Genomic DNA, 18,855 nt, shown 5'->3' with positions numbered 1-18,855 from the left:
ACATTTTCTCCTAATTCCTAAAGGTACCACACCATAATGGAAATTATTCCAGACATGGAATCTGTTGTGATTTCCATTTACCAGTATATCATGTCCACAAATTCAGATAGGAATGCTTAAGTCTTCTTTCGTAGAATGAAATTCCTGGCCGAACTCATTCCCCAAAAAAGACAACCTCTATACAGGGGAGCATATTACAGGATGTCTTCAAAATATCAAGGGGAGAAAGGGGTTGCCTTGTCCTGACACACTAGGATAGGATATATTTGAGTTTGCTGAGGGTTTATACTGATAAGCGCACAAGCTTCTCGATTTCTTTGATAATTAAATCTCTCTCCTCATCAAGTTGTTCATCTTCGCCTGTGAAACGGAATGCATTGTTAGTTTTGCATCTATCAGCAATCTAACAAGAAAAAATCCATTAGCATTGAGATTCAGCTACGATGTTTGGTTACTCTATTGCTGGCATCAATTGTGTGGGCAGAGAATAAGGCTAAGTATAGGAAGTAGGCAATACACTACAACATTAGTACCTTTGCTTGTGGGGAGATTGTGGAGTAGCTTCAACAATTCTCTGTGATTATCAACCAAAACTTGAACAATCTCACGAGGCTTGTTTGGATTGGCAACAAATACCTGCTTCCATGCAACAAAAATGAACATCGGAAAAATGGTAAAAGGCCTGATCGAGTGTGTGAAGCCACTGAAAGGCTAAACATATGAAGCTTTGAAGCATGAAACTTATTACCTTAAAAATGTGGAAGGCACATATCCTGATATTTTTGCTTGAATCCTACAAAAACACCAGTCAATAGAGGCAATTACAGAGGATAGGTATGAAAAGGTGGTCACTAGTTATGAAGAACAAAGAAAAAACTATCTATAGCTAATCTGTGTTGCTTTCATCACTCAGTTGTCTTAATGGGTTAAATTTGTATCACTGTTTATTGTGAGTGTGTATATTTGAACCACTTTTGTATTAGAACCTCACTTTTATAGACAATCCGAACTGGCATGACATCCAAACAGTACATAAATGGCTGGGAAAAAATAAACTGATAGTTACAGTGTTGGGCATGAATAATGGTGGTATGCTTTTAGCTATAAACTGAAAGCCCTTCAGTGGATGGCTGGATCTCTGGTAGCCACCAGAGACAATCGCAAGAGTATTGTTATACTTTTGTAGATAACCTTTGCTTGGCAAGATATTAGATATCCGAAAGCCAGTAAAAGAAAGCAGGATTTCTCATGTATTGTACTAACACAATATCCACCATTGTTTTCACTTGATAATGGCACTAGACACTTGTATGTCATAACTAATCGGTTGGAAAATAGAGTAGCAATTATATGTCCCTAACACTAGAGATCATCAAGGAAAAGTAGTAACTAGTCTAGATAAAGTGGAACAGAGGAAATGAGAATGATGATCAATATCGTTGCTGATTCATTTGAGTAGAAGCAGGACATTTATATATAATATTGTAATACCTTCAGCAGACCAATCATAATGTTTAAGTAATGAACTTCCAAAATGTACCGCTTCATTATTTGAGCATTTGGGGCCTCCAACAGAAACTCCGAAAGAAACTGGCATGCAGCAAAGCACTTTTAAGTATTCTATTTTAGTAATCTACAAAAATTGCAATCTAAATAGTCTAACCTTCACTGATTGTCTTCTTGTCACATAATTAGTTGAAGATAAAAGCCTTGTATAGAGTCCAAAAAACTGCAGATGTTTACATGGATCAGTGTTTAAAGCTGTTATCAATACAAAAACAAATTTTCATTAAAAAATAATGTACATGTGCAAAAGATGGCATGGAAGAAGATACAAGGAACAGGGTGGACGAAAACCATTGATCCTCGTATTTTGTTGGCATAAAATTGTGGATTTCAATCATTCCATAGAAACATATCGCTCAGCTGACCTGTTCATAATGGGAGCTCAGAAATTCGGAGACTGCATCTTCATGTTTGGTTAGCAAATCCTGCAAACATCTTGTCAACAGCAAAAATCAATCCTGAACAAGCAAACATAAAGCAATTTTTCTTTTTTTAGGAAAAAAAACAAATCAACAAGATCATGTTTACCTTGAACGTGTTCAGAGCATCGGAAGCAATATCAAAGTTTGGCAATTCAACGTACTGGAAAAACAACTCGAAGCTACTTGACTCCAGTATATATCTGAAACAGCACTACAAAATCAAATGTATGAAAAATTAATCAATTGCAAAATTAATTAAATCAGCTATTTGCTTGTTTTCTTTTGTTTTATTGCAAAGCCTGACAGATTAGTGTACATTTGCATGTCTGCTTGTATTGGTGATGGTGTTATATACTTTACCTGTCCATGCATATACAGAGTTTCTAAAAAACAGACATGACAAACAAAGGCATATATGCTGCAAGCTATATGCTATTGCGGACAGCAATTTCAAATAATGGCTAAGACCTAGTAGCCACTAAGAAATAGGAAACATTGTTGAACGAAGACTCCCGAGCCTTACTTTGCAAGTGTAGGATATTTTATGCATTCTCGCAACATGTTCCCACAGTTCAATGCAATTTCCAAATTCTTGTAGCTGGTACAAAAGAGTTAAATCGATCAAACACAAGAGTATTATAGTGGTATATACTAGATAATGAAAGCATATGGTAAAAAATACATAACTACAGGAAGTAATAGGACATCTACATATTTCTGCAATTGCATTGCCCCCAAGATACGAATCAGTATTCTCAGATTGGTTGTTGTTCCAATTCATAACTTGAGAAATACAGGTCTTACCAAACAACAAGGAAATCCAAAAGGTCAACATGATTTTCAATATACTGCACGCAGCAATAGCTTTCATCAACCTTCTGTCTCAACAAAATAGACCAGCAGTGAACAAGATCCTTTCTACCCTGCAATATAGAACCAATAAGGCTGATAAACTCAGTGAAAAAAGGTATCACATTCAATACATGAATATAGCATACCTCCCAACCCAAGGAAGGAAGATTCTGAACAAAGAGGGGTAGAACACCCTCCTTGCAAATCTCAAGGGCTATCTGCAAAACCTGCTCTTGATTTGGTTCTACTTCTCCATAACCAGAAAGCGTATGCCTCAACGTAAGTATGTTTTTCTCAGCATCATCGAGAGCCTAATAAGGGCACATGCAAATTCGTGAGCAATATGCCTTCTATATCATGGTGTTTACTGTTCAGTGTGCACAATAGTTGTAATATGGGGACAGCACATCAATCAGACAACAATTAAAACTGTAAATAAAAGAAGTAAACATCCAATCGCTAATAGCAGGCTCAAAATGTATATCCACTTGTACGTGAATACTTTTAAAAAGAACATGAACAGAACTGCATGTTTACAAGTGATGTGGCCCTTCTACATGCTAACATGCAAATAGATACCAACTGCTAAGTTATCCATTCAATGAAGACAAGTGTTCTCTCAGTGTCATACTGTCATGATTATTGACTTGATACTTACATAACCTGGTACAGTTAAAGAAGGAAACATTATTGTTTAACCTACGGAACCCATGAAGCAATGAGCTATTTCCCGATTAGGTAGAGATCAACGTCATGTCAACTAACGTTTTTCAATTTAACTCGCCTCAACACAAATGCCTTTGCTGCCGCCAACATGGAGACCAATATGTGCAATCCAATGACCTATGGTAACCGCAACCTCATCAGACCCCACTACAATACAAAATTCAACGGTTTTTCTAAAGCTTTGAGCGACAGGCTGAAGATACAGACAAACCACTCTCACAAGTACTTTTCCTACCATTTCCTGCTTTGCAGAAATCTGGCAAATTATCAGCAGGCAATGCCCCAACTAATAGCAGCAAGTCTTTACTTCCAGTTGCCGAGCAATATTCCTCAATAACAGAGAAATGGAGCAGTATGCCAGTATCAGTCTGTCGCCAAAATCCGAGAGTCTATAGTCCATACAATTCTACAAACACAGGGACAGATCCAGCAAGCATGTACAACTCTAGAAACAAAGCAACTCAATCTCATGAACACCCAAGAACACCTGGCTGGGGTGGGACGAGATGCTTGCAGAAAGCATGCGCATGCGGATCGGCCGGGAGCGGATGGAAATATGGAAGCAAGACGCGGACGACCACATACCTTGGTGCCGGTCTTGTTGTCTAGGGCAACAAGAGAGTCCTTAATGGAGCGGACGATCTCTTGCGGCGTCGGGCGCTGCCGCGACCCGCCCCGGAAGAAGAACGACATCCCGCCACTGGCTGGCGCAAATCCAAATGGATCGGGGAGAGCTTCCCTTGCTCTTCTTCACTCCTGTAGTCTTGTCGTGCTCGTAACTTGACGAGGAGTCGATGGTTTAAAACATATTCCCACATTTAATATTAAATCTCATAAGGATATAACTTTCCTAAAATTCAAAAGGAAAGATGCTAAGCCCATTTAATTAGAAAACACACACAAAGGAGTGTCGTATACACTATGCAATGTAGAGAGTAAACTTTACACATCTCATATACTACCATAATTAATGAAAAATTTCAAATCACTACCCTAAACTATCAACAAAGTCCGGATGACCCCTGAATACTGTTCACTTAACCCTATTATTTGCTAAGCCAACGCACTATTCACCTTTGACCCCACTATAATATGGTTTTGCTGACTGGAAGGTTGCTTTTGCTAACTAATGGTGGTAACTGCTTTGTCCAGCGTGGTAAAAGTGTTTGAGGGCTACTTAAACCCCTCCGCATCACGTGTCAGCCTGCTCGTGTCATTTCTTCTCCTCCTCAAGTTCTTTCTCATCTACGACGACCAGTGAGGAGAACTAGGGTTCGTAGAAGAGATGATTGAGACGAGCTCCTAGCCGTACGCGAGCGGTGGGAGGCGGCAAGAGTCCCCAGGGCCATAAATGGGAGAAGTCCTTGCAGTATGAGCCCTCGTGTTTTGCCACTACGCCAAGAAGTGGTGTGATGGATATTCTAGAGCGATTGGAATCCAGGAAGAAGCACTACACTTGCGCAAGGGTCCGAATAAGCACTGATTTTCGTCAATTCAGGGTTTGATTTGACTATATTTGTGGGCCGATGTTGATGTGGTATTATGTGTTATGTGGACCCAGTATAGACATGGGTGTACACATGTATACCCAATAACTGTTGCAAAAAGATCGAATTTAGTAGGTAAAATCATGGTCAGATCCGAATACAAATACCATATGTTAGGGGTTTGGTTGTTTGATTTCGCGCAGCACGATGGGAAGGGAGGGGAATAGGTAGGCATACCCCTGTCGGATGTTCGTCGCCGGCGTAGCACCCGTCGCTCGTCGAACAACGGGCAGCGCAACTCGCCCTGTCGTCGCCGCCAGGAAAGGAAGACCGAGGCCGAGAGAAAGAACAGAGAAGTCGTGGGAAGGGAGGGTGCTGCCGCACCAGCCGGACTCGAGCTGCAGCTGGGCAGGGGAGCGTGGAGAGCGGCGCACGGGCCAACCGCGTGGAGAGCGGCGGGCGCTGGGGGCAGCGAAGGGAGGAGATGGGTCGCGGCGCCGAAGGAGCGGGCCTTTTTGCCGTGTGGGCGTGTTGCCCGTCAAAGGAGAAGGTTCTGCTGCTCCGCCGCCGGCTACCTGCCAGATGGTGGGGCCGTGAGCTGCTAGGGCCGCCCGGCTGAGAGGAGCTCGTGTCGACGGAGGCCCGCCCAGTGCATCGCCCGTCAGGCCGTCACCGTCAGACGGGTGGAGGCGCTGGCACGACGGCACACCGGATCTTGCGGGGAGGAGAGGAGGGGAGGGGACACCACCGCCGCCGATGAGAGAGACGAGAAGACTGGCGGCTAGGGTATGGATGAATGAGGTGGGGACTTCGGGATACATGAACTGGAGAGTGTGAGAATCATTTAGGTAGTTTTTCAAAAAAAAGAATCATTTAGCTAGTTCTGCTTATTAGTTCCGGGCTTTACGTGTATAGATAGTAGCTCGGTTATTCGAGCCTAAGAAATGAAAAAAATGAAGTTAATTAAGTTATTTAGATCTGGAAATTGAATTTAGGATCGAAAATATCAATTTCGATCCTTTCGTTTTTGGCCTCAATTGTCGGTTTCAGCCTCAATTGTTTCAGTTCAGTTTTCGATCACGGTTAATTATGCTCACCTCTAGTCGTGGGAAGAAACAAAACTACAGCGGCCGAACCAGTTTGACTGATTTCGAGGGAGATAGAGAGAGGAAAGATTCAATCTAAATAAATTAATTTCAATGTAACAAATTTAATAACTTTAAAAAATCAGACTAAAATTCAAAAATAACATAATTAACATTTTTCAAAATAGATATTAATATTGTAGAAAGTAGTACAACCAACATTTTCTAAAGGCTAAGGCTACATATGAGTAAAACAGATTCAATATTTTTCAAAGCAAAGTCAACATTTTTGAGATACTAGTTTTTTTTTATTTCTTCTTCTTCCAAAAAGTCGGTAGTTGTAGGGCCACCATGGCAAGCACTAGCAGCGTACGGTGGAGATAGATGACATCAATAGATAGGCTACAGTGATGGACGCGGTGGGGTTAAGCACTCGCAATGAGCACGGAAAGCCACGGCGGGAAGTTGTGCACGGGGCGCCGCAACAAACACGAGCGGTGCATGGCGGAGGCGGCGCCAATGGACGGCAACAAGGGTGGGGCGTGCAGCGAGCACGAATTGTCAGAATCTGGTAGAAATATTTAGTTTTTATTTTTCTAAAAAATATTACCTCAACATATATGCTGGTTTTCACCTCTACAACTTTTTACCTTGTAAAGAATACTTTTAGAATAGTACTCTAATCAAATCGATATATACCTCTTTCAAGAATAATATAAAAAACAATATAAAGATTTTTTTCCTTCCAATGGTGGTTCTAGATAAAAGATTTTTTTAATAAAAATATCATCATCGCACGTAAAAAAGAAAGTGAATATTTTTTTAAATATGATATTATGAAAGTACTGCTCTTTTTTAATTCGGCTAGCACAACTGCACTGTAATCTATTAAATTTTCGACGAAGACAACCAACTAGCAACTTTCTTACCACTAAAGTTTAGGAGTTGTAAAGTTTAGGAGTTGCCATGATATCTCCCGTAATATATGATGAACCGTGGAATGTATATTTTAGTCAAAAAATTAAAAATGTATTTAAACAAACACAACTTGCAAAATATATGAAGATTATGTTCTTCTATATATTTAGGATTGTTAATTTCAATAAGTAGTTAAGCAAACTTTATTTTTATTTGAAAATAAAGTCAACACTTACTTAAAAATTATGTAATAGAACAATATAGATTTAGAAATAAAATTAAGAATGCATGTACACCTATTTGTATAATTCTATGTCCGCCACTGTATGCTAGTGTTTGTCGCCAAGATCCGGAAGTCTATAATCCATACAACTCTACAAACATAGCGATAGATACAGCGAGCCTGTACAACTCTAGAAATAAAACAACTCAATCTCATGAATAACACCCAAAGAACACCTGGCCGCAGGGGGGAGGGGATGCTAGCAGAAAGCATGCGCGCGGGTCAGCCGGGAGCGGATGGAAATATGGAAGCAAGACGCGGAGGACCGTATACGTTGGCGTCGGTCCGGGTGCTGAGGGCAACGAGAGAGTCCTTATGGAGTAGACGATCTCATGCGGTAACGGGCGCTACCGCGACCCGCCCTGAAAGAAGAATGACATGCTTGAAGTGTGTTTCGCGCGTCGTGATGTGGTCTAGCATACAATGACTCAAGATTTATACTGGTTGAGGCAATCATGCCCTACACCCTACATCCAGTCAGAGTCAGTCGGATGTATTGCTTGAGGAGTTACAAGCTTTCAAGCAGAAGTTGTGAGATTTAAGAGTCTATGGTCCCTTCTTGTCGTGCCTTCCCTAGGCGGATGACTCTCTAGTCCAAGGGGGATCTCCATTACAGTGGAAATAGAGGTATAAGGACCCCACCGGGGTCGTCAGCTTCATCAGTTGGATCTTCCCATCCCGTTGCCCAGAGTCTTCCGGTGACCACCGTCCAAGTCCTACGTCGTGGGGCGAGTGTCTTGTCTTGTCCCTGTGCGTCATGCTCCGTCGGTCGGGGGGGAGGGGGGCGAGCGCGTGCTGATAGGTACGGTACGACAGTCACGCCCAGTCTCTAGAGCCGCGCCATGTCACTCCGTCGTGATAGAGGCGTGCAAATGGATTCGTGATGATGTTGCGCCCCGTCCCTTCACGAGAACGGGTAGGTGGAATAGTGCCCCCCTGCTATGGCAATAGAGGGGACTGCACCCCTGTGACGGGAGTGGTTGGCCCTGCATGACAAGTTAATTCCGGAGCTCATCCTTATCCTCCGCACCTACCCTAGAGCCCGCTGGTGCATAGGGTCTAGCTCCCCAACTGGCCTTGCCGGTCGAGGATGTTGCCACGTGTAAGATGGAGCCCGATCGGAGTTCTCAGTCGGAGCCTTGGTACGGACCCGGCCTCCGATCGTTCCCACAGTCAGGGATATGGACTTTGGTCATCCTGACCGAGCTGTCGGTCGGGGTTGTGGACCGAGACGGTCCAGATGAAGTTGTCGCCTCATGCAGACGGACAATTGTTCCAAGCGCGGCCTTAGGCTGGTCAACGAGAAGTGAGCCCGTTGGAGACCCCGGGTTCCTGCGCTTCTCTTGCTCCTTCTTCACTCTTGTAGTCCTGTCGCACTCGTAACTTGACGAGAAGTCGATGGCTGAAAACGTATTCCCGTCTCTAGAAGGTGATGGCGTAAACATCGTCACACTCGTAACTTGACGAGGAGTTGATGGCTAAAAACGTATTCCCATCTCTATAAGGTGATGGCGTAAACTTCATAGTACACTCTGGTTGAAAATGTAAGCTACATGTCTGCCCTCAATTTCTTTATAGATCTTCCTTGGTATGAAATTAAATACTACTGCACATTTAATACCACCTCATAAGGATTATACATTTTGTTTTTAGTTTTCATTACTATATAACTTTCCTAAAATTCAAAAAGAAAGGTGCTAAGCCCATTTAATTAGAAAACACACACACACTAGAGTGTTGTATACACTGTGCAATGCAGAGGGTAAACTTCGTGCATCTCATATGCTACCATAATTAATGAAAAAGTTTAAATCACTACCCTAAACTATCAACAAAGTCCGGATCACCTCTGAATATTGTTCACTTGACCCTATTGTTCGCTAAGCCAGCACACTGTTCACCTTTGACCCCACTCGAATGTGGTTTTGCTGACTGGAAGGTTGCTTTGCTAACTAATGGTGGTGCATGCTTTTATCTAGCGTGGTAACAGTGTTTGAGGGCCACTTAACCCCCTACACATCGCGTGTCAGCCTGCTCGTGTCATTTCTTCTCCTCCTCAAGTTCTTCCTCATCTACGACGACCTATGAGGAGAACTAGGGTTCGTGGAAGAGATGATTGAGATGAGCTCCTAGCAGTACGCGAGCGGTGGGAGGCGGCGAGAGTCCCCAGTGCCATAAATGGGAGAAGTCCTTGCAGTACGAGCCCTCGTGTTTTGCCACTACGCCAAGAAGTGGTGTGATGGATATTCTAGAGCGACTGGAATCCGGGGAGATGCACTGCACTAGCGCAAGGGTCTGAATAATCACTGATTTTGGTCAATTTAGGGTTTGGTTTGACTATATTTGTGGGTCGATGTTGACATGGTATTATGTGTTATGTGGAATTTGGTTTGGTTAGTATGGAGGATGCAAGCTTTATCAATGGCATGAGCATGACCAAGAGCAGAGGACCCCATTCCTGACGCAGGTCGTAAAGGACTGCATGACTCGGTGTATGGATTGAAGGACGAGGGTGCTGCCTTGAATCATGCATATTTAACTTTTTACCATCATTAAGAAGAGCCAACATGCAAATGTCAGCTTTACGAACGACCCTAAACGACCCTGTATATTTGCCATTAGAGATAGAAGAATTCTTTTATTTTTACCAAAATCGCTGATGTAGTAGGCAAGGTAGGAGGGCCAGCATGGACAGACATCGTGAAATGACTTGTTTGCCCCCCACCAGCCCACTTCCTGCAACCTCCCTTTCCCTATGACAGTATGGTCCCACTCGTCATCCCTAATCTCCCGCGTTCCGCGTCCTGCTGGAAGAACCCGAGCCCGGCGGTGCCGTCCTCTGCTGCGTCGGCGAGCGGGTCCAAGTGTTGAGTACAAGAGGCTTGCGAGTGCGGACGACACGCTCTTATTAGCTGACGCCGCCCTCACCTCGCAAGAAGCCAAGAAGCATCGTCTGGTAGTCTCTGTCTCCCTGCCTTGGTGCTACAGCAGCCACCGGAGGTCATCCACGCGCCACAAGCAAGAAGCAATTGAAGCTTTGTTTGGTAGTCTCCCAGCTCATATCACGTGACCATCGCACAAGCAAGAAGCACAACGTGTTTGGCCGGCACCGCGCCGGCGTCGGTGCAGTGCTGCAGACCCAGCGTCAAGGACACGCTGCCGCCGTCGTAGCCGCCGCCGAGGCTGCGCATGTCGCCGAACGCCACAAACCTCGGGTCGCCGTGGTGGTGCGCGAGCGCGTCCTGCAGGAGGCTGCTGCTGCTGCTCGTGTACGAGCCAATGGCGCCTCCGGCGAGGCCGGACAGGCCGACGCCACCCGCGTCCATGCCACCGATCGCCTCCGACTTGAACGCGTTGAGGTGGCCAGCTGCTGCGCCGTGCTTGGCGGCGCTCGACGGGCTCTGGAACTTGTCGTGATCCTCCGAAGATATCACCTCGTCCTTGCCCTTGTTGCCCGCGTTCTCCGACGACGAGTGCGAGTCCATCTCCGCGCCGAATTCCTCCTTGTACATCTCCTCGATCATCGGCTTCCACGGGCGAACCCGCGCGTTGATGAACCAGTTCAACACCTGCGTAAAGACAGACGCAGCTTAGCAAGGACAACCATTTTTTCCTTGAAGTAGTAGTATAACAGCACGGCATCGAGTTCATGTCTCACCTGGCCCCAGCTGGACAAGCCTGTCTGCCTTGCGAGCATCAACTTCTCAGAATCGAGTAGTTGCAGTGCACATAGGGGAGGGAGGGAAGTTAGGGATGACGTGTGGGGCCAGGCTGTCATAAGCAGGGAGGTTGCAAGGAGTGGGCTGCTGTGGGCAAACAAGTCATTTCACGTGGTCTGTCCATGCTGGCCCTCCGACCTGGACTGCCACGTTAGCGGTTTTGGTAAAGATAAAAGAATTCTTCTCTCTCCAATGGTAAATACGTAGAATGTTCATAAAACTGCTGGCATTTGAATGTTGGCTCTTGATGATAAAAAATTAAATATCCCAGATCTGGAAGGTGCAGGCATGCAAATGGAGAGATGAGGAACAAGGAGGCTGTTTTCATTGCTGAAATGGACAAACTGAGGCATGATTTGCAAGAGAGCAATGTGGCACTGGATGACATGTGTTAGACAATGAGATGCCGTGGAATTAGATTAGATTGATCAACAGAGGTTACAATATATATAGGGGTGGAAGACCCCTATGATAATACGAGTAACATATATTCTAACACCCCCCGCAGTCACAACTCAGCCATTGCAGACGTTGAGACTGGAACGAAACTCCGCAAACACCGAGGACGGGAGACCCTTCGTGAACACGTCGGCGAACTGTGATGTCGAAGGGACATGGAGTACACGGACTTGACCGATTGCGACCTTCTCCCGGACGAAGTGAAGATCAATCTCGACATGCTTGGTGCGTTGATGCTGAACAGGGTTGGTGGAGAGGTACACGGCACTGATGTTGTCGCAGTAGACGAGCGTGCACTGCGACGGAGGCGCCTGGAGTTCCAGTAGTAGCTGGCGCAGCCAGGTGGCCTCGGCCACCCCGTTAGCGACAGCGCGGTACTCAGCCTCCGCACTGGAACGGGACAACCGCATAGCCTGAAGTCGAGCGGCGTGTATCGGGACAACCGGCCCAGTCTGCATCAGTGTAGACGACGAGGTCGGCGGAGCGCGAGCGGCGTAGGAGGAGCCCGTAGTCCGGCGTGCCCCGAAGGTAGCGCAGGATGCGCTTCATAGCCGCCAGATGGGACTCCCGGGGGTCGTGCATGTACAGACAGACCTGTTGCACGGCGTAGGCGATGTCGGGCCGCGTGAAGGTCAAGTACTGCAGGGCCCCAGCAATGCTACGGAAACGGGAGGGGTCCCGAACCGGAGGTCCGGAGTCAACAGCCAGCTTCGCCTTCAGGTCCACCGGAGTCGAACACGGCTTGCAATCAGCCATGACCGCACGCTTGAGGACGTCGAGCGTGTAGGTGCGCTGGTGCAGGAACAACCCATCGGGACGACGCTCAACTGTGATGCCGAGAAAATGGTGAAGAGGCCCCAGATCCTTCATTGCAAATTCCCGCCGAAGAGCAGAAATGGTCCGGTGTAGGATCTCCGTGCTGGAAGCTGTCAAAATAATGTCATCGACATATAATAACAGGTATACCGTGTCGGAGCCGCGACGGTAGACGAACAGGGAAGTGTCGGATTTGGCCTCGGCAAACCCCAGCGAGAGCAGGAAAGAGGCGAACCGGCTGTACCAAGCTCGGGGCGCCTGCTTCAGCCCGTACAAAGACTTCCTCAGGCGGCAGACCAAGTCGGGTTGAGCAGGATCCGCGAAGCCAGTCGGCTGGCAGCAGTAAACTGTCTCGGTGAGAGTGCCGTGGAGAAATGCGTTCTTCACGTCGAGCTGCTGAATCGGCCAGTCACGAGAAACAGCAATGGAGAGCACCGTACGCACGGTGGCCGGTTTCACAACCGGGCTGAATGTCTCGTCGTAGTCCACACCAGGGCGCTGAGTAAAGCCCCGGAGGACCCAACGAGCCTTGTAGCGGTCGAAGGAGCCATCGGCGCGAAGTTTGTGGGTGAAGATCCACTTGCCGGTGACGACGTTCGAGCCACGAGGCCGGGAAACAAGCTCCCAGGTCCCGTTGCTCATCAGGGCCCCATACTCATCCTCCATGGCCGCGCGCCAATTCGGATCAGCGAGCGCGGCACGAACGGAGGACGGGATCGGCGACGGTGAGGAGGCGATGAAGGTGAACGGCTGCCTGGCCATCCGGAACCCGGCCTTAGCCCGCGTGACCATATGGTGAGGGTTCACGGGCGGTGTGACGGGCAGCACCTGAGCCTTGGTGCCGGGAGGCCGGCGGGGTAGAGGTGCAGGCAGCCCTGCCGGACCTCCAGGCGGACCTCCAGACGTACCGCCAGCCGGACCCCCAGCCGGACCTCCTGTCGGACCGCCAGCCGGACCTCCTGGCAGAGTAGGAACTGGAGAAGACGCCGGGGCCACGGGAGATAGCAGCGGCGGACCTCCTGCCGCACTGCCAATCGGACCCAGCCGGACCCCCGGATCAAGAGCAGGACCTGGAGAAGACGCCGGGGCCGCAGGAGGCGCGGCTGGTGTCGACGGGGCCGCGCGTGGCGCAGCTGTGGAGGCCGGTGCCGCGCGTGGCGCGGGCGAAGTCCGCGTGACCGCCCTGGGCGGGAACCCTGGGGCAGGCAGGAGAGGCACCCGGGGCGCGAAGCCCGGGGGGACCGCTGGGGCGGACCGGCAGGCCGCCTCAGGAGTGGTACCTGCAGTGGTGAGGGGGGTCCCGATGGGGTGAACCGAGGGATCTGCCTCACAAAGAAAATCTAGGTTAGTTAGATGGGGCGAGGTAGCGAGCGGGAAGCTAGCCTCATCAAAAACCACGTGTCGAGAGACGATCAGGCGGTTTGTGGAAAGATCAAGGCAACGATAGCCTTTGTGTTCGGAAGAGTAGCCAAGGAAGACACACCGGGTGGACCTGGGACTGAGCTTATTGGGAGCGGTGGCGGAGGTGTTAGGATAACACGCACAGCCAAAAACCCGGAGGTGCTCGTAGGAAGGTGGAGAGCCAAAGAGGGCCATGTGCGGACAGGCCACCTGAATCGTCTTGGTGGGGAGACGATTAAGAAGGTATGTCGCGGTGTGAAGCCCCTCAGCCCAGTAGCGCCCAGGAAGATGTGCCTGAAAAAGCAAAGTGCGAATGACGTTGTTGATGGTACGAATGATACGTTCGGCTTTACCGTTCTGGGGGGAGGTATATGGACAGGACATCCGAAGCAGGGCGCCTTTCGTCAAGAGAAAGGTCCGAGTGGACGAGTTGTCAAACTCGCGCCCGTTGTCACACTGGATGGCCGTCACGGTGCAGCCGAACTGTGTAGAGACATAGGCAAAGAAATTGGACAAAGTAGTGAATGTGTCAGATTTAAGTTTAAGAGGAAACGTCCATATGTAATGAGTAAAATCATCGAGAATAACCAGATAATACTTATAACCAGACACACTGACAATGGGGGATGTCCACAAATCAAGATGCACTAACTCGAAAGGTCGTTGCGCACGATGCAAGGAACTGCCAAATGGCAACCTGGTGTGTTTGCCTAACTGACAAGCATGACACAGCTCAGGAGGACTACTCTTACAACTAATGAAAGATGCCCGAGACAAAACGGATAAAGCATCCGAGCCAGGGTGACCAAGACGACGATGCCACGTAGTCGCGGTGACTGCAGCGGGAGCAGCAGAGGAGACAACAGCAACAGCAGCAGGTGGAGTCTGGAAGGAGCTGGGAAGACGCATCGTATACAGCGGGCCGGTGCTATTCGACCTGACGATCACGTTCTTCGTAGTGAGATCCTTCACAGATAAACCAAATGGGTCAAACTCCATAGAACACCAGTTATCAGTGGTAAAACGGCGCACAGAGAGCAAGCTTTGAACAAGGTCCGGTGCGAATAAAATATTGTTAAGGTAAAATGGTCCAGGAAGCACCGAGTCTCCGACTGAGGCGACCGGGAGAGTGGAGCCATTACCCACAATGATGGATGAAGGACTGGAAGATGTCAAAGGACGGGTGTGGAAGATATTACCAGCTGAGGGAGTGGAGTGATGTGAAGCTCCAGAATCGGCCACCCAGTCCTGGGTAGAAGTGGGTGGCGGAGTAAGCGCCATGGTGCTGAAGGAGTTGGCCAGTGACTGCTGGTCCCAGCCCGGACCAGTCCACGGGGACCAGGAGACCGGACCACCTGCCGGACCTCCGGCGAGAGCCATAGGGGGGTGCGCCGCCTGCTGCTGTGGCCCAGGCATGTAGCCTGGGGGCATGTAGTAGCCTGGCGCAGCCATCAGGACCTGCGGGCGCTGAAGGTTGCCTGGAAGCGGGCCGGGGTACATCGCGAAGTGGCCCTGCCATGGGTTGACGTAAGTCGGCCCAGAGGAGGACGCCTTGCCGTCGGGGCCGGAGGGAGCGGGAGGAGTCGAAGTGGAGTGGCCGGAGGTACCACCGCGACCGCCACCACTGCCGGCGGCCTTCTTGGTCTTGCCCTTCCTGCCGGTACCGCTGGAGCGGGACGGAGGGCCGGGTGCGGAAGAAGGCGGCCTGTCAGCAGAACCGGAGTAGAGCGCCGTAGCATCAGCAGAGGGACCCACGCTGCCCATGTGAAGCTCCTCCAGGATCAAGTCGTCCCGCGCCTTTAGGAAGGACGGGAACGGAGAGTAGCGCCGAATGATGGCGCCGACGTGCTCGAACCGTCGGTTCAGACCGCGGAGGATATTGAGGACGAGGATCCGCTCGTCGACAGGCGAGCCGAGGTCGGCCAGAGCATCCGCCATGTTCTTGAATTTGCGGCAGTACTCGCTCACGGAGAGATCGCCCTGGACAAAGTTACGAAAAGCAGCGTCAAGATGAAGGGTGCGCTGCTCGCGGTTACCAAGAAACTGGTTCTCGATAGCGAGCCACAGGTGGCGCGCGGTGGCACCACGCTCCCGAACGACTTGATGAAGCTCCGGGGTGATGGAATTGCTGATCCAGTTGAGGACGACGCTGTCCATCCGGCGCCAGCCCGGATCGGTAGACGAGGCGACGTCCGAGTCGATGTGGTCGAGGAGGGCGTAGCGCTCCAGTGCCAGCATCATGAGGTCACGCCAACTGGCATAGTTGACGGAGGTGGAGTCGAGGACGATGTTCACGAGAGAGCGAACGTTGAGGACGGACGCTGCCTGTAGATGAAGACCGGCGACGACGGTGGCCTCGTAGGAAGACGAGGACGAGGACGAGGACGATGTGACGACAGTGCCGGACGACGTACCGGGCACAAGCAGCCGTGCAGTAGCAGCAGCCGTCTCCAGGGCGACGGCCTTCTGCTCCTCCTCCTCCAGAAGGGCACGAGCGGCGGTGGCGCGGCGACGGGCAGCCACTGCCCGCTCTTCAGCCTCCTGGGCGTCCTTGATGAGGGAGTCCAGGCGGGCCTTGAGGGCGGCGGCGTCGGCGTCTGTAGTCTCGTCACCCATGCTGAACAAGGCGGCGGCGATCTGGTCCAAACCAGAGGCGGCGGCAGAGCAGCAAGGGTAGGGTTAGCGGAAGCGAAAAAAAGCTAGGCTCTGATTACCATGTTAGACAATGAGATGCCGTGGAATTAGATTAGATTGATCAACAGAGGTTACAATATATATAGGGGTGGAAGACCCCTATGATAATACGAGTAACATATATTCTAACAACATGAAGAGAATTGATTGAGCAAACCGAGAAAGGGTTTAGGTATAGTTGTGTTTGTGCTTGCTGTCGTACTGGTTTGTAGAGCTGTAAGAATGTGATGATGTACTGAACATGTACCTTTAATCTGAATGGAGACAAATGCAGAATAAGAACAAGACATATGGTGGTGAACCTGCTTAAGGATGGAGTCTCTTCCTCTGCCGAATAATCTTCGATAATTAGAATGAGAATGCCAGAGGATAAATCCTTTATCATCATTTTTGGTAGTCCAAGATGAAGATTCTTCCGTTGAAGTTGAAGGGAGATGTGTAGTGTTCCTCTTTTATTCGTATCTGCATTTGTGTTCGTGAATTGTCCAACTAAGGCGATTTGTCCTTTCAAGCATACAACACATGAATCGTCGAATGACATGGTTCGTAATCGTTTGATTTCTCTGTGTGTTTTGTGTTTGTGTGTGTGTTTAGTAGTACACGCAACATACAACATGCTTTTGTTAGTGTATTCTCCCACTGCACCACCCCTAATCTCTTTACAAATTAACACCCCAGCCCCACTGACCACATGACCTATACAAACACGACGAGTCCAAGGGCAGACCGATCGAATTGTGCCCGTACATGAGAACCCAAAACAGGAGGCCTTGCTCATCCCCTCCTACTCGCATCGATCATCACCCTCGGATCATCTTCTTCCTCCGGCCAACTCCCCCTTCTTCCATCCACACCCCGACTCGGATTTCGTCGCACTTGCATTGCATCGCACGCAACCACACCTCGATCGAGACACAAGTGTGCAGGCGTTCGTTGCATTGCCCTGCATGCGCTGGTCTGCTCATCTCTGCTAGCTTCCTCTCCCCCCACCTCGATCGGCCGTCGTCTGCCCTCCGGACTCGCTCCCATATGCTCGATCGATCGCTTGCCGCGCCACCGGACTCGATCACTCCTCGAGCGCGGTCGCCGCAGCCTTGTAGAGGTCGTAGGGCGCCCAGAGGTAGTCGACGGTGCAGGGCTTCCTGGAGTCGAGCCGCAGCCATGGCTTGCCCTTGCCGCTCCAGTGCAGCAGGCTGATGGGCCCCGGGTGCAGGCTCCGGCACTTGCCCTCCATGTTGTCGCCGCCGAGCCCGTGCTGGTTCCACCGGTGGTCCACGGCCTTGATGTCGCCGGCGAGCACCAGCAGGAACGGCGGCAGCGAGCCCAGGTGGTAGATCCGCTTCTGCTTCTGCACCGCCATCCACTCCTCCACCCGCCGGGTGTAGCCGCCGAGGCGCCACTTGGCCACGTCCATCACCATCACGCCCGTGTTGAAGTAGCACGGCCGGCGGCCGCGGAAGGTGGCGCTGAGCTCCGGGTCCGACCAGAAGGCGTCGGTGAAGTACTTGGTGAAGTTGGCGTGGCAGTACTCGGGCGCCGCCACGACGTGGCCGCCGAGGTCCACGGACCAGAGCTTGTGGACGTCGTCGACGACCACGACGTCGGAGTCGAGGTAGATGACCCGGCGCACGTCGGCGGGGAGCGTGTCGGCGAGGTAGATGCGCGCGTAGTTGAGCGGCTGGTCCAGCGCGTGGCGCACGGAGCGGGAGATGCGCCCCCGCACCCGCGACGGGTCGAAGCGGTAGACGGTGGGGTCCAGGTACGGGAACGTTGCGCGGATCGCCGCCAGCGGGTCCGGCCCGTCCCGGCGCGCTGCGAGGAAGTGGAACGCGACGCTCTCCGGGCACGCTGTGTGCTGCAGGATGGAGAAGACGGCCGCCATGGTGCCCCGCAGGTAGTTGGCGTCCAGCGTCATGGCGACGTCGACGCGGCCCTCCGGGGAGCCCCGCGGCGGGCACTCGTCCCCGTTCCGGAACGCGGGGGCCTCGCGGAACGCCGGGAACGGCGGCGCCGAGGGGAGGCGGATGACGTCGACCCGGATGCCCGACGCCCCCGCCACGCCGTGGCCGGCGACGAGCAGCAGCGCCAGCAGGAGGCAGGGGGCGGTGGAGGCTGCCATCGTCCAGGTCCTCGCCATGGGACCGGACGGGCGCGGGCGGGCGGGGGGAGAGGGTGGCGGTGGTGGCAAGCGTGGGAAGGGTGCGCCACCACCGCGCGCCGGAGGTGTTTGTGGGGCCGGGAGAGGGGAGGATAAAGTTAGGCAGGCGCGGGACGGACGCGCGCGCGCGGAGGGCCGGCGCGCCTGGAGGCAAGCTCGCGACGGACGGACGGCGACGACGACGCCTACGCGCACCAGCTGCCTATACTTAGACGACGATCAGTTGACGGCCGGCACATGATGCGCTAACCAACCAACCAATCATCCCT

At 50.6% G+C, this 18,855-nt stretch overlaps 2 protein-coding genes across 4 annotated transcripts; both read right to left on the bottom strand.

The window, feature by feature from the left end:
- Nucleotides 1–37: 37 nt before the first annotated feature.
- On the bottom strand, nt 38–5,431 carry LOC112881482 (calcium-binding protein 39-like). Of its 3 annotated transcripts, none has more exons than XM_025946186.1 (12): nt 5,291–5,431; nt 4,152–4,345; nt 2,987–3,151; nt 2,793–2,911; nt 2,512–2,586; nt 2,095–2,188; nt 1,932–1,991; nt 1,664–1,729; nt 1,492–1,590; nt 749–793; nt 534–636; nt 38–360 (listed from the first exon to the last, which is right to left on the bottom strand). In XM_025946186.1, exons 2-12 carry the CDS (start codon nt 4,257–4,259, stop codon nt 284–286), a joined length of 1,011 nt encoding a protein of 336 aa, XP_025801971.1. In that variant the 5' UTR covers nt 4,260–4,345; nt 5,291–5,431; the 3' UTR covers nt 38–283. The 3 variants fall into 3 exon arrangements, with proteins under 3 accessions (XP_025801971.1, XP_025801972.1, XP_025801973.1); XM_025946187.1 differs by having other exon boundaries at nt 4,152–4,416; nt 5,291–5,427; XM_025946188.1 differs by lacking the exons at nt 2,987–3,151; nt 4,152–4,345; nt 5,291–5,431 and having other exon boundaries at nt 2,095–2,199; nt 2,512–2,705; nt 2,793–2,896.
- Nucleotides 5,432–16,955: 11,524 nt separating this feature from the next.
- LOC112882234 (probable galacturonosyltransferase-like 4) lies at nt 16,956–18,547 on the bottom strand. The gene has a single exon (XM_025947247.1). The coding sequence runs from the start codon at nt 18,545–18,547 to the stop codon at nt 17,495–17,497; it is 1,053 nt and encodes a 350-aa protein (XP_025803032.1). The 3' UTR covers nt 16,956–17,494.
- Between the last annotated feature and the right edge of the window lie 308 nt (nt 18,548–18,855).

This window comes from Panicum hallii, chromosome 2 (genome assembly GCF_002211085.1).
Source record: "Panicum hallii strain FIL2 chromosome 2, PHallii_v3.1, whole genome shotgun sequence".
NCBI classification, from domain to species: Eukaryota; Viridiplantae; Streptophyta; class Magnoliopsida; order Poales; family Poaceae; genus Panicum; species Panicum hallii.
The sequence above is the reverse complement of the archived record's forward strand: the minus strand, read 5'-3'. Positions and strand labels throughout refer to the sequence as shown.

Excerpts from the sequence above, each read along its gene's own strand:
- LOC112882234 (XM_025947247.1), bottom strand. The coding sequence starts at position 18,547 with ATGGCAGCCTCCACCGCCCCCTGCCTCCTGCTGGCGCTGCTGCTCGTC.
- LOC112881482 (XM_025946186.1), bottom strand. The coding sequence starts at position 4,259 with ATGTCGTTCTTCTTCCGGGGCGGGTCGCGGCAGCGCCCGACGCCGCAA. Across the intron at positions 2,587-2,792 it reads TTGGATTTCCTTGTTGTTTG|CTACAAGAATTTGGAAATTG; the intron begins GTAAGACCTGTA and ends CTTTTGTACCAG. Across the intron at positions 1,992-2,094 it reads ATGCTCTGAACACGTTCAAG|GATTTGCTAACCAAACATGA; the intron begins GTAAACATGATC and ends AGATGTTTGCAG.